Source organism: Rousettus aegyptiacus, unplaced genomic scaffold (genome assembly GCF_014176215.1).
Source record: "Rousettus aegyptiacus isolate mRouAeg1 unplaced genomic scaffold, mRouAeg1.p scaffold_m13_p_12, whole genome shotgun sequence".
Lineage (NCBI taxonomy): Eukaryota > Metazoa > Chordata > Mammalia > Chiroptera > Pteropodidae > Rousettus > Rousettus aegyptiacus.
The window spans coordinates 33,434,770-33,453,398 of NW_023416287.1; the positions used below are offsets into that span (position 1 = coordinate 33,434,770).

Here is an 18,629-nt window from a genome sequence, read left to right on the forward strand (position 1 = left end):
TTCCTTTCAGTCCTCAGAAGGAGCCATTCTCAACATGTCCCCAACCTCACGCTGCCATGCCCAGAGTACACCTAGAGAACCTGTGAAAGTCTCTTTATATCTGTTGCTCCTACTAGATCATGAGCTACTGGAGAATAGGGATCATATTCTCATTCGTCTGTGACCAAAGAAAGGGTTCGATAAAAGCTGGATAGCTGGACAGGTGTCAAGGTCACCAAAACTGCTCTTCACCAAGCAGTCTACTCAGACTTTAAAACTTAACTTCTGCCATCACACCTTGACTATAGACTTGGATCATACTGATCTCTCTTTCTCCAAACACCTGCTGTACTTTATTTAATCTACACAACAGAACCTAATACTTGGTGACTAATAGACTTTGTCCACTCATTACTGAGTCATATAAAATTCTGCTCCATCATCAAAATATTCATGAAAATTCCTAAAAGGTACAACACAAATCTATAATAGTTACTGTACCCATTCTGTGCAAGCACTTCACAGCTATTAATTTCTTAAATCATAAAAACTTGATGAATAAGGTATAACTATCCCTATGTACAGACGAGGAAAGAAGAGAACAGAAGACTAACGTGTCCTTAACAAAACCATGCAAGTAGCTAGTGGCAATGATAGAACCATGTGATTTACCTACCCTTCCACATCATGCCTTTATCACACCTCTTATTATACTGAGCACTGTGTGAATGTTTGAGATTATGGGGCAGCAAAATTTCTACCTCAATAATTTAATCAAACTGCAGTCCAAAGGCATCCTTCCAAAGAAAGCTCTTATTTAAAAAAAAAAAAAAAAAAAAGACAATTCCTCATATGCAGAAAGCACTTAATGTCTGCTGGGTGGATGGATGAATGAATGAATAAGAAATGACAAATCAATAACTACAAACCTGCCCCAAAAGACTAAGGAAGATAGTATAAAAAATAAATCAGATTTATGCAAGACTAAATAGAAATAGCTACCTCTCAAAAGTCAGAACAGAATAAAAGAAAAAGGGGAAAGATGGCTAAAGCAGAAACAACCACAAAATCCCCTGACTGTTCAAAATTAAGAGAGAGAGGAATCCCACCCAAGATCAAATTAGAGACAATCAAATCAGTTCTATGAACATTTAGGTTTCAGGAAAGGAGGAATGAATTCCTTCCACCAACTCTTTAATTCATGTAGCAACCAAGAGAAAGGACAGGAAATCTGAAATCTATTTGTTAGTAGAAAGGGCAGACTGTTACCACTGAAAATAAGATTCCCTTGAAGAAAAGCCTGCCTCTGGAGAGTTCTAACCTTCCCTCCTCGCCACCCTCCTCCTTCCAACATTGGTCCACTGACAACAACACACTGCATATCAGCCCCATCTCCCAAGCTCACCTTCAGTAGCTGTCCACTGCCAAGGGAATAAAGGCTGTCGATCTTAATGCTACAAGGATTTACAGGTCACTTTAGTGCAAGCTCTTTAACCAGACATTCTAGCCTGGTGATAACCCCAGGGGAAGGAGAAAACAACAACAACAACAAAAAGCAGCACAGCCAGGTGTCAGCACATCTGCCTCAACAGTACAGCTCTCTGTCTTCTCCCACTGCTCTTCTACTCAACCTTTCAGTTTTGAACCAGCTGGTCACTAATTCGCTAGCCTGAGCTTCCTGAGGACAGAAACCATGCCTACTGGAGTCCCCAGTGCCTAACATGATGGTTGGCACTTCGTAGGTGGTCAATCAATGCTTGTGGGGTGAATAATCATATGAACGATCATGATCTTATATATTCATGCCTCTTGTCAAATCATCCACTTCACCACTTCCATTCTTGCCACCTTAGAGTCCATTCTCCACCAACAGCCCAAGTGACCTTTTGATAACATAAGTCAGATCAGTCACTCCCATTTTCTCACCCTTCCAATGGCCCTAACCACACTTAGAATAAAGCCTAGGAACATACCACAGCTTACTGGGCCCTATATGGTCCACCATACTACCCCTCCAGCCCTGCACTCAGGTCCCTCTGCTTCCTTCCTGCATCCAGTGCACATTCTAGGCTCACTCCTACTTTTTTTTAGGGCCTTTATACTTGCTGCTCCTTCTGCCTTGAACATTCTTACCAAATACTCCCACTGTTCACCATCTTCTTTCAGCCACACAGAGAGTACTTTCCTGACCACTATAGTTATCTATCCCTTTACTCTGCATTATTACACAACTTTCAACCACCTACCATTACACATGATCGATTGTCTCCTCACCAGAGCTTCGCTGTTCAATACAACACCCGCTATCCACAAGTGCCTACTGAGCACTTGAAATGTGAGTTGTGCTGTAAGTGCAAAATACATCCCTTAATACAAAAAAAAAAAAAAAGTAAAATATTCTACTGATTGCATGCTGAAATCATAACATTGTGAATATAATGGGTTAAATTAAACATATTATTAAAGTTCATTTTACCAGAAAATTCTAAATTACATATGTGGCTCAAATTGCATTTCCATTAGACAGCAGTATACTAGAACATAAGCTCCCTGAGGTCAGCCACTGTTATCTATCATGTTCACCAATGAAATCTCAAAACTTTGAACAGAACCCTGGATACAGAGGCACTCGACAAATATTTGATGGTTTAAAGAACTTTCCCCTACTATGGATCTTTCCCATCTTATAAGGTGCAGATCAAGCTTTCCCTCATTCCTGAATCTTTCTGAGATTGCCCCACTGGGCACTTGTTCCTCCAGTACCTAGCACTTGGTCCGGATGGTTAGACACTCAGTAAGCCCAGTAATTCAGCAACCATTAACTGAGCATCTATGGTACATTAAGCCTTTTTATGTATCGTCTACCTCATTTAATGATCATAGACAAGTAGGAGGAGGAATATGAGGGGAGACTATTAGGTTCATGTTACAGAAGAAGGAGCTGAGGTCTAGAGAAGTGAAATGACACACCCAAGCTCACATAATGAGCAACTGACAGACCTAGAAAGCAAACCCCTGTCTTCCTGCCTAGCTCTGGGCACCTGGCCCTCCACCTAAGGCCCAGGCTGGAAGCTGGCATCATACCCATAGACATGGTCTGCACTGCCTGAACAGTAATCTGTTTGCTTTTATGTTTTAGCCATAATTCTTGCCAACATTTGTCATTTTAGGGATTTTAACAGTCTAGGTTCCCATTCTTATTTAACACTTGCTACATACCAAGCCCAAAGAACATATCCAAGAACAAAACAGAAATGGCCTCTATCTTCATGGAGAGATTCAGACGATAAACCAACAAATAAGGCAAACACATAGTAGGACGAGTTGTGAGAAGTGCTTTAAAGAGGAAAAATAGAGAAGGGGGATAGGACACATCAGGGCTGGGAGATGACTTGTTCAATGGGATAACTGAGGGGGTGACATTTGAGCAAAAATTCTAAGGAAAGAAGATGTGGGATACATGGACATCTGGATTTCCACGCCTCCAACAGATGTGGCAAGTGCAAAGGTCCTAAATGACATCACTGGAACAGGGAAACATTGTCTCTCCAGACATAAGGTGCAGTAGAAATAAATAACTTTCCCTTTAAGTTATAGAATTGTTACTGGAAAGTGATTTCCCAGCCAGTAGGCACAGTTCCCAGACTTCCCTGCACTCCACTGGTACCCATGTGATCAATGGAAGGTAAGCACTAATAATGTGTCTCTTCCGCACCAAGGCAGCAAGAAGCAGTGTGCCTTCCCCACCCTCCAGCATCCTTCCACCGGCTAAAGAGAGGACACTGAGGCCTCAGAGAGTGGAGGCTCCAGAAAACAGAAAAACCACCTGCTAACTGGAAACCACAAACAGTGACCTGCTTATGTGAACAAAAAATACACTTCTTTGGTGACTTTAGTGCTAAACCATTAAAATGTGGGGGCAAATTTGTTACAAAACTCACAAATGCCCCTCCACACACAATTCCCTCCTCAACTCCGAAGATGAGAATTGCGGCTATTCATCTTCTCCACGCTGAGCTCCTAAGGTAGATTACTGCAGGCCTGCCTGGTCCCTGCAGACACCAAGTCTATGGCCTTTGTATTACAGATGTAACTAATTATGCCTAAAACCAATCCCTGACACAACACTGAGACCTGCCTTCCCTCAACTCACTCTAAACTCCAATCCTTTCTTCCCCATCAAGGATTAAAGGTCCCACCATGTCCCTTCCATTTGACACGTGGAACTAATTAATCCAACCAAGGAGCTGACAGCTCACAGTGCCTGTCTGTAGTCCAACAGAGGATGCCAGAAGGCCTAATTCCTCAATCTTTTGAATGAACAGAGCTATTGTGGAGGAAGTATTATCTATTCTTACTTTCCCTTAATATTATATCAGGATGGGAAAATTTCTCTAAAAGCAAGAAAAGCTTAATAAAGAAGATGTTTTACAAGACAACCCAATGCACTCTGTAATTTTGGACTGGATCTTGGACCAGAAGAAAAGGCGTTATTAGAGTCATTTGAGAAATATGAATAAAAATAGTACTGTATCAATGTTACTTTCCTGGTTTTTAATTATACTATACTTATATAAGATTATAACATTTGGAGAAGTTGGATGAAAGATACATAAGAACTGCGCACTATTTTTGCAACTTTTTGTGAATATTTTTAAATGAAAAGGGTTTTAAATATTTTTTTAAAAAAGAAAAAGTGTCTTAATTAGATTCACATATGAGCACCAGCTCAGGACTACTGACATTTTTCTCACAATTGCTTTTCTATCTGATCAAGCAGAGATAGCTCACATGAAAACACTAACTTTAGGAAAAGAAAGAGAACAGACCCAAATCTTTTTAAAAGCTCCATCTCTGCAACTTACTTCACTTTGAAGTAGTCTCCATCACCTTGAATCATTTCATCTTGAAAACTTCCTAGGGAACTCTAAGTTCTATTCAAAGGGAGCAAACAAAGTGATTTACCTGTATCCCAAGCAGAATTTCCAAGCAGAAGCACTGTGACGGCTTAGACTCTACTAAAAGATCCCTGAAAATAAGAATCGGCAGGTGCAACCAGGTGAGAGACCATGAGACCATGGGGGCTCAAGAAAGAAAGCTCATGAGAGTGGACATCCCATGGTGGGTTCAGAATTCTAGACTCCTAAAGTTTTAAAATTCTCATTCAAAGCTTTATTTATCTTCATGAGATCTTCAGTCTTGCCTACTGCCTACCTCCCCCACAAGCTTCCAAGAGGAAACAGAACTGACTTTCATTCTGATAGCATCCTAATTTCAATGTTCTCTCATGTAACAAAATCAGATTTTACTGACTTCTGCTCTGGATAATAAATTCACTAGTGTTTTTCAAACTACAGAGCATAAAATCAATTTTGTGGGTAGCAACCACCTTTTATTTTTTAATGACTAGTAAAGAGTAGAAAATCTCAGCATGCACTGAGCTGATAAATGTCTTACAGTAGATCATGTTTGAGGTACAATCATCATCAGCCTTTCAAAACACAAATGTCTTTCATTTTCAATAATATGAAACTCCTTTTTCAGTAAAAGTCAGAGGGGAAAAAAGTTTTAAATTAATCTTACATTCACAATAACTTTTATTAGAAAATCTGAAATGTGTTCCCATAAGGAGAAATTCTCTTATAAGCTAAAGTCAAAAACTTCCTGCACCATGTCTTCTCCAAGAAGTTTATTAATTACAAGAAAAAATATAACATTATAGAAGAGAAAACTAGCAGATACCACCTTAACCATGTGATCAGGGTCACCATCACCAGGAATAAGACATATTACCATATTACCTTAAGTATTATATAGATTTAATGAAATCCCCAGCAAAATCTCATCAGCATTTTTTAAAGAAAAAGAATGAAAAATCATCAGATTTGTATGGAAGCACAAAGATCCCCAATTGTCAAAGCCATCCTGAGAAAAATGAATGAGGCTGGAGGCATCACTCTGCCTGACTTTAAATTATACTACAAAGCGAAAGTAATCAAAACAGCATGGTATTGGCAGCAAAGCAGGCATACGACCCGTGGAACAGAATTGAGAGTCCAAAAGTAAACCCATATTTATATGGGAAAATAATTTTAAGACAAAAAAGCCAAAAACATACAATGGAGAAAGGAAAGCCTCTTCAATAAATGGTGCTAAGAAAATTGGAAGACCACCTGCAAAAGAATGAAATTACACTGCTATCTATCACCACACACCAAAATTAACTCAAAATAGATTAAGGACCTGAATATAAGACTTGAAACAATAAAATGCGTAGAAGAAAACATAGGAACGAAGCTCAAGGACCTTGGACTTAAAGAGGATTTTATGAATTTGACCTCAAAAGCAAGGGAAGTTAAAGCTAAAATAAATGAATGGGACTACATCAAACTAAAAAGCTTCTGCTCAGCAAAAGAAATTGTCAACAAAACAAAGAAAGAACCTTTTGAATGGGAAAGTATATTTGCGAGCAATGCCTTTGATAAGGGCCTAATATCCAAAATATACAAAGAACTCATACAACTCAATAACAACAAAAACAAATGATCCAATCAAAAAATGGGCAGAGGACTTGGACACTTCTCCCTAGAGGACATACAAATGGCCTACAAACATGAAAAAATGCTCAACATTCCTAGCTATTAGGGAAATGCAAATCAAAACCACAATGAGATATCATCTCACACCTGTTAGAATAGCTATAATCGACAGGACAAGTAATAACATGCTGGAGAGGATGCAGAGGAAACGGAACCCTCATACACTGCTGGTGGGACTGCGGATTGGTACAGCCACTATAGAAAACAGTATGGAGTTTTCTCGAAATACTAAGAATTGATCTACCATATGATCCAGCAACCCTACTACTGGGTATTTACCCCAAAGACTTGAAAACCCATATCCAAAAAGATATTTGCACACCGATGTTCATAGCAGCATTATTTTCAGTGGCCAGGACACGGAAGCAACCAAAGTGTCCTACAATAGATGATTGGGTAAAGAAGCTGCGGTACATATATACAATGGAATATTACTCAGCCATAGAAGAGATGAAATACTGCCATTTGCGACAACATAGATGGACCTCGAGATAATCATGCTAAGCGAAATAAGCCAGACTGAAAAAATAGAAAACCACATGACATCACTTAATGTGGGATATAAACCTAAAACCAACAAATAAACAGGACAAACAGAGACTCAGGACATGAACAATGAACTAGTAGTTACCAGAGGGTTGAGGATGAGGGAGGAGGGGAGATAAAGATGGGGTAAAGGAGGTCAAATATAGGGTTTAGGGAGAGGGTGAAGTGGGTAAAGGGGATCAAATATATGGTAGCTGAAGGAAACTGGATTTTGGGTGGTAAACACACAATAGAATACAAAGATGTCAAATTATAATGTACACCTGAAAATTATCTAATTGTATTAACCAATGTTACCCCAATAAACTAAATTTAAAAACTTTTAAAAATAATTTTTTTAAAAAAGGAATAAGACATATTAACATCATGTACCCCTTGATATGATGTGTGGAAACAAACACAATAGTACTTACATGATATTCTTGCCAAAATTGCATAATTTCAATTGAATCATGATACAACATCAGAGAAACCCAAATTGAGGGTCATTCTATAAAATGACTAATACTCCTCTGAGACTGAGAAACTGTCACAGAGCAGAAGAGATTAAGGAGACCTGGCAACTACAGGCAACGTGGGATCCTGGACTGGATTGTGGAACAGGAAAAGGGCATGAGAAGAAAAACTATACTTTGATTAATAGTGATGTACCAATATTAATTTATTGGTTTTGATAACTGTACCATGGTTATTATGTAAAATGTTAATATTAGGGGAAGTTGAGTAAAGCACATATGGGAACTCTACTCCAAGTCTCAAATATTTTCCAAGATAAAATGTTTAAAAAAAAAAAAAAACTTTTTCTTATGAAAGAAACAAGAATATAATACCATAAACTAGGTATTATTTAAACACAGTAAGAGAAGTGTACCTCCAATTCTCTAACCCTAAGAGATAAACATAATGACTACTGGACGTGTAATTTACATATCATTAACTTAGTCCCAGGGAAAGCAGTGAAGCTGGCACTCTACCCAGGCTCCTCCTCAGCCCTCTTTCACCTCTCCCTTCCTTTCCTCCTCACAGGGAACAATGCGAGACATCCTATAATAGTGGGCTATGGATTACTAATTACACTCACACACAAACTGAAAGACTAGGGGTGGGGGTTGCAGTTATTAATGCAACAAATATTTTCTGTGTACCCATCCCTTCCAGGAATGGTTCTAGGCCCTGAGAAAAAGAGCCACAAACAAGACTGACAAGGTAACTGGCTCTCATGGGAGTTTACATGCAAGAAGGAGACAATAAATAAGTGTACAAACAAAAATACAACCATATTCACACTCACATAAACTCTGAATATAGTAAATGTTATGATGCCAGAAAACCAGAGTAATGTGATGAAGGCTTCCCTGAAGAAGTGGTATTTGAGCTTTGACATGCTCCTTTCTGCTCTCATGTTCAGTTTCCTCCTCTATAAAACAGAGCTAATATTTGCCCCTACAGAATTGTTATTAAGAATTAAATTAAACAATGATGACATCAATTTTACCAGAGTTTCTAACAAGTAAATGAGTGACTAGAAATAGTGATTGATGATGAGTTACTTATTAACACATCACAGTGAAAGCACAGACTTTCTCAATTTACTTTGAATTCTAGATACCCCACTGAAATTTGCTCAAAGTGTCTAAGAGTACATTGCTGATCACAGAAACAGCTATTACCCCTCCACTGGGCAGCAGCGAGAGATAATGAATGTAGGCAGAAATGGAGAGAGCAGGAAACATGAACGCTCAGCCCAGGGCCCGTGAGCGAGGGAAAGCTCCCAGGCTCTGCTAGCAGCAACCTCCTCCTCTACACTTGACGAGAATCGGTGGGCTGACGCTAAGAAAATGACGATTTCTTCCCTGACTGTCTGTGCAACTGAAGCTGGACAGAAAGCAGTCCAGCCACCGAAATAAACCAGAGACTCGGTTCTGAGGAAGAAGCTGGGGTTGTAAGGCACTATCACATTTCCCCAAGGCTGAAGGTATAACATATTTTCTTTCACAAAACAAGCTGAAGCCAAGATTGCATCCCAATTCCAGAATTCACAAAAATAGTAAAAGCTATTGAAATAATTTAGAAAAGTAATTGTGAAATGAGGGCGTGTAAAATAAATCAACTGCAGACCAAAGCACTGTATCTGGCACAACTGAGCATTTCTAAATAACCTCTCTTTGACAGAGAGACAGACAGAAATACACTCTCAATCGCTCTCTCTCACAGCCACCACAAATAAAAGTAACAGAAGTTTAATATCAACTTATGTTGACTAGATACTCTAAGTCATTGAGGAGCATTTTTCAACTCACCAGTACTCACATTAAGCATAAGTGCATTACTGACATTAAGATATTTTTAAATGTGTAGAAAAACATATCAGTCACTTAGGCACTTGCTTCACATTACTGTCAAGTCCACCTAAAAGAAAGGAAAAAGACCTCCATGTGCTCCAAACTCCAGAGTTAGCTACAATGCAACCCTCCCTGGGGAATCCCACCAGAAGCACCACAGCTATAGTGAAAAACCCGCCTCTCCCTTTCTAGCCATCGCTACTTCCTTCCCTGGCCCCAGCTGCCTTCTTCCTCCATTTCTTGTCCTCTTCTTTAAAAGAAAAACAGACAAAACACACACTTCTCCATTACTGAGCCCAGGTTTGTGATGCCTGGTGAGGGCTGGGGTTAGAGTCAGACCACGGTCTCCATGTGTCACTCCATTACTGGAAGGGCAAAAAATAGGTACCCCCTACATGTTCTCAGCCACCAGCTTCCTGCTCCCAAGGCCCTACCTCCCACCCCTCAACTAAAAATATCTTCCTCCAGAGACAGAAGCCATTTGGGCCTCAATCTGTGCAGGTTCCTAATGCTGGCAAGCCTTTCTCCTCCCCTTGGTGGTCATGACCTCCCACTTTTCTGCTTTTCTCCCTCCTTCTCTCACTCCTGCTTCCTTAAGTGTGGCTGTCAGTAACAACAGTGATTATAAAAAACAATAACAGCTATGATTTACTGAAAGGTTATTACACATCTGGAAGTGCTGAATGCTCTACATACTCTCCCATCTAATTCCCTCCCCAACTCATGCAGTATTATTTCACAGTGGCATTCTCAAACATGGTAGCTTCAAGACTCTTACACCCTTAAAAATTACTGAGGAGTGCAAAGAGCGTTATCAATGTAAATATAACTACTGATAGTTACCATATTAGAAATTAAAACTAAGAAATTTTTAATACACAGCACAGAGCCATAACATCATCACACATCATGTAGCTTCTGGAAAACCCCACTGTACCCTCATGAGGGACAGGGTGAAAAGACAAAAACATCTCAATAGTATTACGGTGAAAGCAGTTCTGACTGCCAGCCCCCTAAAAGAGTCTCAATGATTCCCAGCCATCTCTGGATTATACTTGAGAATCACTGTTTCATGGAAAAAGAAACTGAGCCTTTAAAAATCAAATCAACTTGCCCGAGTCACTCGGCCAGCCTCCTGAAGAGCTCTGTCTTAACCCAGGTCATGCAGGCCTCCTGTGCCCTCCATCTCCATTGTCCCCACTACCCTGTTCCTCTTTCTTTACTATGGTCTTTCTCAGAAACAAAAATCACTCCCATCACATGCACTATCACCTTCAAGTGACCACTTCCAAGTTATCCGCAAAGCTGATAATTTACCTGAGTTCTTACCTCCTGGATTCCCCATCAGCACCCTGAGCCATCCCACCTTACCACCACACTCCACCTCAACCAGCTCACCCTGGCATCCTGACTTTGGGAAAGGTCATTCTTCCATTTAATGTGGCCCTGAAGAGCTCAGCCATCTTTGACTCTGTGCCTCCCTAAGTCTTGATGATTTGTCTTCAGAATGTCTCTTGCAAACACAAAAAAGGTGTATACATTATGTTCCTAAACAAACCAGAAAAAAAGACTGGATTCAAATACACCAAAACTTTACAAAGAGTTATCTCTGGATAATGCAATTATGTGGAATCTGCAAACTGTTTTAATACATTTTAATACATAGCACACATTTTTATAAGCATACATTATTTTCACAATCATAAAATACTGTACAGTGATAAAGCTTCTTCAGGGTTTTATTTTTAAGTAGTATCCCTTGACTACGCCCTTGCATATTACAGCTCCAACTTACTCCAGCATTACATTCTCACAGGTCAAATTTCAGTTCTCCTCAGTCTTCCTACACTGGCCTCCTAGGGATTGGGGTCTTGCATTACAAGGTATGGCAGGAAGGCGCTTATCTCAGTGCTTGGCAAATAGTAAAAAATGTTCACTGCTAGTAGACAAAACTTCTGAAAACACTAACTGGCAAATGACAACCCTATTTTAAAACTAACAGTAGTTCCCAGTGCCTAATAACACTAGCCAATATTTATAGAGCCCTTATTTGGAGCCTGGCATTGTTAGCAAGTGTTACCTCATTGAATCACCATCTCTGCCCCATGACGTGAGTCCTGTGAAATCTCCATTTCACAGGTAAAGAAACTGAAGCAAAGAGCAGTTAGGTGCCAAGACATGAAGCTAAGATATGCTAGATCTGAGATTCAAACCCAGTTCGGTCTTACTGTCCAATAAAATTTTCCACGATGATGGACGTGTTCTATACCTGTGTTGTTCAGTATGCGGCATTTAAAATGTAACTGTAATTAAATTAATTAAATGAGTAATTAAAATTTACTTTAGTTCATGTTAATTTAAATAGGTATATGCAGCCAACAGCTACCACAGTGGCCTGCACAGGACTAAAGTATAAAAGCCCAAACTCTCAAGCTTAATAAACAGAAGACCTCACAACTGCCTACCTACCACTCAACTAATTCTTACAAAAAGCTGCAGCAAGTCTAAAAGCCCTATTAGGAGGTACCTGTTCCTATCTCCAGCCATCCTTTGCTCTCCTCTCATCCAAGTCTTCTGTACATGGAAGGGCTTTAGAAGTTAGAATAAAAGAGACTTGGGTTCAGACCTGGGCTCCACAGAGACCTGGCTGTATAACCACCAGAAGGTTGGTTTAGTCTGTGATCCCTTGCTCTTCATCTGCAGAATGGGGTGACAAGACTACCTTCCAAAGAGCATCTGCCAAAGAATATCTGCCACACTTTCCAAATGGTCACTAGTAATACATCTTCCAGGCTCAATTCAAACTCCACCATCTTCTCTAAGAGACCAATGGAAGCCCAAGAGATCTCCCCTCCCCCTTCCAGCCAGGCTCCATCTCAACTGTACACAGATTCTACTGTCATTTTTGCGTGGTGTGTGTCTGCTCCTTCTCTGCAACTAGACCAGCAGTCCCTTGAGGCCAAGGGCTTCTGTCATCAGTGAGCTTCAAGGCAATAAGACACCATATGAAAGTCTCTAGCGGGAAGTAGAGCCACCTCAGCCCAGCAATTACTGCCCAAGAAGTATCAGATTCTCTCCATAAAATGGAGATGAAAAGTCCTCAGTCAGTTGGTGGAAGGAGAAAATGAAGCTGCCAAAGAAAAGAAATGAGCATGGTGCCAAGTGCAGGCAGCATCTCAACACTTGTCTCCCATCCTCAACACAAGAGAATTCTGTCGTCCGCATCACAGACCCAAGAAACTAACCATGAACCTTGTTCACTGTCACTGCCGTGCTCTTAAAATGGGTAGATTTCAGCACACTCTAAGGATATCAACCCCAGTCAAAATATCGAGGGCATTTTTTTGCTTCTCTTTTAACTTGACAGGCATGACACTAAATTCCATGTGAGAGGCTAATCAGAAAGAGTGGCTAAGAACAGTCAGAAAATGGAAGGAATGGAATGGACTTGCTTTATCAGATAAGAGAGCACATTATAAAGCTATCACCTGGCCGCTTGCCAGAACTAGGTAAAAAATTTTTTCTGTAAAACATTTTTAAATACTTGTCATTGAAAAAAGTTAGTGATTAAATTGTAAAAATAACAGTAATAACAATAACCAATTTTTATGGAGCCCTTGCCAGATGTCAGGCTGTGTGTGGAGAGCTTTATCTGCATGTATTATCTCATTTGAACCTCACAATAGTGTTTTTCACACTGCTGATTGCAACTCCTTAGTGGATCTTAAAGTCAATTTAGTGGATCTGGAAACAGCATTTTTTAAAAATAAGACAGAATAAAACAGGACAGAATAAAAAAATATGTAAGAGTGAACTGCATGAAACACCCCATGAATCTGTTACATTATCTAATTTCAATTTAAAGTGTTTATTATTGTGAATCACAGTAAAAATATCTGAAAAAAGACCTCATCTCATAACTTTTAAGGTATGTACAATTATTATCACCATTTTAGAGATGCAAAAACTGAAGCTCAGAACAAATAAGTTTCTTGCTCAAATTTACCTGGCTCGTAAATGATAGCCAAAACTGGTACCCAGGCAGGCTGCCCCTAGATCCTGACCCCGTAAACATTGGCCTATCAGTAGGACAGGATAGATGACCCTGAAAATCTTGTCGTGTTTCCATGAAAAAATGAGGACATGTGAAACCAACAGCAAATGGACAAATTAGTTACCAAATTGTTATTTTGTCTTATATTCAGTGGGGGAAAAAAATATCTTATAAAATTGTAAAAAAATGAAACCAGTAAAAAGACTAGGCATAAGAACAATGGAGTAAATCACAAAGAAAAAGGTATAGACAACACATAAATATTAAACTTTTGCCTATCAAAGTTATGAGTGACTGTGTCTCTGCTAACATTTTACTCATTTTAAAAAGCATAGCTGCGACTGTCCTAAGAAATTGACTTTGGGCAATTAAATGTGTTTCCCAATCTGTAAAACAGCATGACAATAATAGCCTCTACCTGCTAAACCTGTATCAAATATCAAATTAGATTTTGTACCACTGGCACAGAGCAAATTCTCAATTAAAGTGGCTGCTATTATGTGATACAACAGGATGGCTCTTTTGAATTTGAAACTACTACTATGCCACATTTTCAAAAGCTACAACTTAGTGAAAACAAATTCATCATATCCTGGCCTGCATCAAGCATCAGGTGTTCCTCATAATGAGGACAGTTTACTGCCAAGGCTCCAAGCTCAGGAACTCAGAATCTTACCACCTTGCCCCCATCCTTTAGGAGCCTGGCTGCAACAGCTGCCCTCACTTTCCAATCACTCCTGGCCTTTCCTTCCTGTCGGTTGCTTCTTCTTTGCCTTAAGCTCTACTCTAAAAATTAACATTAAAAATATTTTTTCATTTATGCACCCCTATGTTCATAGCAACATTATTTATAATAACCAAGATATGGAAACAACCTAAATGTCCACCTACAGATGAATGGCTAAAGAAGTTGCAACTGATACACACACACACACACACACATACACAGAGGAATATTATTCAAGTACAAAAAAAAGAAAATCCTGCCATTTGCAATAATATAGATAGACCTTTAGCACCATATGCTAAGTGAAATGAGTCAGACACAAGATAAATACTGTATAGTTCTCACTTATACGTGGAATCTTAAAAATGAAACTCATAGAAAAAGAGATCAGATTTGTGGTTACCAGAGGCAGAGGGCGGAATAATTGGATGAAGGTGGTCAAAAGGTACAAACCACCAGTTATAAGACATAAATCCTGGGGATATAATGTTCACATGTCTGCAGTAAACACTGCCGTATGGCATATCTGAAGTTGATAAGAGTGAACCCTCATCACATGGGGGAAAAAAAAAAAACCACTTTTTTTCTACTTCTTTGGTATTGTATGAAATGATAGATGCTAACTAACCTTACTGTAGTACTCATTTTACAATATAAGTAAGTCAAGTCATAAGCTGCACACCTTAAACTTACACAGTGCCATAGATCCATTACAGCTCAATAAAACTGGGGGAAAAAACTTTTTAACAACTTCTTTCAATGCTCCCTAACAACGAGCTAAAAATTCTTTCTCCAGTGTCAATGACTTTTTAGGTAACATTTAAAAATTACACAAACAAGTTTTTAACTATCAATCATACAACTATGCCCTGAGCAAAGTAAAAATTTGAGCAGTAAAGAGAAAAAGAAAAGCCTTCCATCTTCACCTGACAGATTCTTCATCAGTCCTCCTCCATAGAGTTAGCACTCTTAGGCTTCTTATGGATCATGCTATACAGATATAGCTGTGTGTGTGTGTGTGTGTGTGTGTGTGTGTGTGTATTTTTTAACATACATTCATAGAACTCTAGTATGAGTGGACTTCTTCCTTTTCTCACTTAATCCCCTATCTTGGAACTTTTAAGATCAATACATTCTGTCATAAGTACAGCACAGCATTCTACTAAATGCATAAACCATGACTTAACAGATCCCCCATCTTCACACATTTAGGTCATTTATGATTTTTTCTTATTACAAATAATGATGCAATAAACATCCTTACACATACATTTTGGTAGGTAGGACTGTATGTAGGCCATAAAATAAATTCTTAGAAATGAAACTACCCAATCAAAGGGTTTATAAATTTCTAATCTTGACAACTATGGTCAAATTTCCCAGTATGAACATTTCAGGTTTTCACCATTTACATTTCTATCAACACTCCTTCACCAGCACTTTCAGTTTACAGTCACCAATATCACTGATAAAAATGGTTTTATTGCTATTTTAATTGTATGAGTTAGGTCTAGTATTTTGGTTGTATATATATATCTACATAGAGAGTGATATATATATATATATCTTTCCATTTTATTGTCAACTTCTGGATCACTATCTCTCCTTGAAATTGCTGTGAAAGGTTATCGCTATCCTCGGTCAAAGACCGAGGACTTTGTCTTACTTGAATCATCATCAAGAGCACCATCTTGGCAACAACTAACACTAACAACCACCTCCTTCAGGAGACACTTCTCCTTTCCCTGTCATGACATTTGCTGGGCTGGTTCTCCATGAAGTTCAAGCCTAATTTCTCCCTGGAATTCTGAAAAGAAGCATATCTCAGCATCCAATCCCTGGTTCCCTTTTCTCCTTACTTTAACAGTTTTAAACTGTCATCTACATGCAAGAGTTCCAAATATCAATCCAGGATCACCTGAGCCCTAAACCCATGTGTTAAACTGTCTACTGAAGACCAGCAAAGAGATGGTTATCCTTCCCACACTTCAGATAACAAACAGGGTCAACATGTGAGCAGCACTCACCCTGTGCTGGACACTGTGCTTGTACTTGATCCTAACTGCATCTCATGTAACTCTACATATCCAAGGGAGAACACACCAACCTCACTGCCCACATTCCCAAACTCTTCTACCTCCTTGATTACCAAACTTCAGTTAATGACTCTCCATGTTCCTGCTTTTTTCTCCTCCTTTCCATCCAACAAGCTGCCAAATCCTGTCAATACACCCTTTCCATTTCCAACCCTGGCCCAGACCACTGCTTTCTTACCTTTTATCCCAATCCGGATGCCACCACCAGAGTTCTCTGCTAAGAGCACAGATATCATCACTTCAGTCTATCTCCTCAAAGCACGTGGCTGTTGGACATGTTTCCTGCCATCTCTCCATAAACCTGGGCTCCAGGCCTACACTAGCAAGGCACTGTGCTTACATCCCCTTTCTCAAATATTGCAGCTACCCCGATATTTTACAAGCGTTCTGCTGCATGTAGTATCTCCCTCACCAGACAGTAGGCTTCTAGAAGATACTAATCAGGCCTCATTCACCTTGTTCCCCAGAGAGCACACAGCATAATGCTGTGCATTTGGTATGCACTTAATAAATGCTTTCTAAGTTACCCAATACAATCTTCTAGCATGTGCTAATATTATTCCAAAGAAGGAAAATATATATATATTTCTCTCTCTCTCTCTACACACACACACACACACGTATAATCTCCAGAAGAAAAACCTTTTTAAATCATCTAAATGACTTTGAGGTGTTTGTCTTGTATGACTGAAAAAATATATAATATTTTCTCAGAACTTACAGAAAGATCAAACTCCTTCCCTAAAAGCTTAGAAATAACTTGAAAATCACAAAAGTATTAACTCCCAATAGTTACAAACCAGAATAAGATTCCCAATTTGCCAACAGAAAAACATTTAGATGCATCGAAGAAGGTTCTGGCACACAAAAGCTCTTAATTTTAAGATCTTCTGATATCCCAACCAGCTCTCAGAACTATCAAACAATGACATATACAAGACGAAAGGAGAAAGATCACATGGTAAGTCAAGTGATCAACAACTTGACTGAGAGCCAATAAAAACAAATGACATTGTGTAACCTGTGATACCAACTCGAAAGACATCCATTTAAGTCTACTTCCTTCTTTAAAGTTAACCCGATTTTAAAAGTAACTCTTCTAAACCATCTTTCTAAACTGATTATAAAGAGGTAATTGGAAAGGAAGCCCAGATTATGTTGAAAATTATGAAAAGCATTACTTTGTAGAAATATTGAAGATTAAATTCTAAATGTGTTTATAACTCCCCACCTCTGTAAACGTCATATTTCAAACATGTGTAGTTAAGTATCCTTGTTTCCTGGCCGCCCAGGGGTCAACACTTTATTAAAGTATTCCCATCCACTCTTTAACTTGAAATTTAAAACTGTTAAATTACTAATTACAAGTTAGTGTTCAAATTCAGGGAATTGAAACCATCTATTCAGAGATTTTAAAGAGTAACACTGTTATTATTTAAAGAACTTTTGAGTTGGCATAGCTGAGGGGAGTTGCCTAACAGTTCTGGTGTCCCCATGACCACTCTCCGGCACCCTGAATGATTTTACATCTTCATGAAGGTGATCTTTCGGTGTTTTTTAAAAGGGCAGCAAGCGAACCTCCTAAGTTATAGAATGGGTGAGTTTGCAGGAATTTTCTCCATGGCTTCGTGAACTCTTTACCATCAGATCCCTTCCAGGGCTGCGTGAAAAGGAGAGTAAAGCATAAAGTGCTCCAGGCCCCTAGAGGCCACAGTCAGGGTTCAGTGGGCCAGAGACCACCCGTGACACCTAAGTTCAGGCTTACCTGGGAGGAGAGTTGGACACTAACTTCCTCCCGGTGGGGGTGCGCCGCGGGGCCGTCTGCACCGCCCACCACTCACCTGCGATTCATGGGCCGGACCCTCACGGCCACCTTGACCGATGCCATTGCTCATCCCGGCCTGGCCCGCGCGGGGATCCCACCTGCTCAGCTCCCCGCGGCTGCCAGCAACTCCCCTGACTCGGCCCGCTGCTCCCGCCCACTTCCCTCTCGGCCCCCGCCCCTCCGCTCGGCTCCCGACCTGGCGTCCCGCGTCGGCCCCACCTGCCAGGCCACTGAGCATGCCCAGTGCGGCTCTGGCGCGCGTGATCCGTGCGCCGGGCTTGGCGGCAGCCAAGAGGCGCCCAGGGGCGGGGCCGGGATGCCTGGGCGAAGTCCGCGACGTACCGCTGCCTGGAAGTCGTCGAGGGCCACTAGGGCTGAGTCATTTCAGGAAAGCTGGAACCCAACATTATCCCCTGAAAAACAGAAGAAAGAGAATGAGGAAGGGGGTCGCCGTAATTTAG

General features: G+C 40.0%; 1 protein-coding gene across 5 annotated transcripts in view; it reads right to left on the reverse strand.

Annotated features, from left to right (window-relative positions):
- KIF16B (kinesin family member 16B) overlaps positions 1–18,406 on the reverse strand; it is a 272,147-nt gene extending 253,741 nt beyond the window's left edge. For 2 of the 5 annotated variants that reach the window (XM_016122017.2, XM_016122013.2), the window contains exon 1: positions 18,185–18,406. In XM_016122017.2, the coding sequence (XP_015977503.2) occupies positions 18,185–18,231 (47 nt within the window). In that variant the 5' untranslated portion in view covers positions 18,232–18,406. Of the gene's footprint in view, positions 1–10,864; positions 11,015–18,184 lie in introns of all 5 variants that reach the window. The other 3 variants (XM_036229690.1, XM_016122012.2, XM_016122011.2) reach the window with 3 other exon arrangements.
- Between the last annotated feature and the right edge of the window lie 223 nt (positions 18,407–18,629).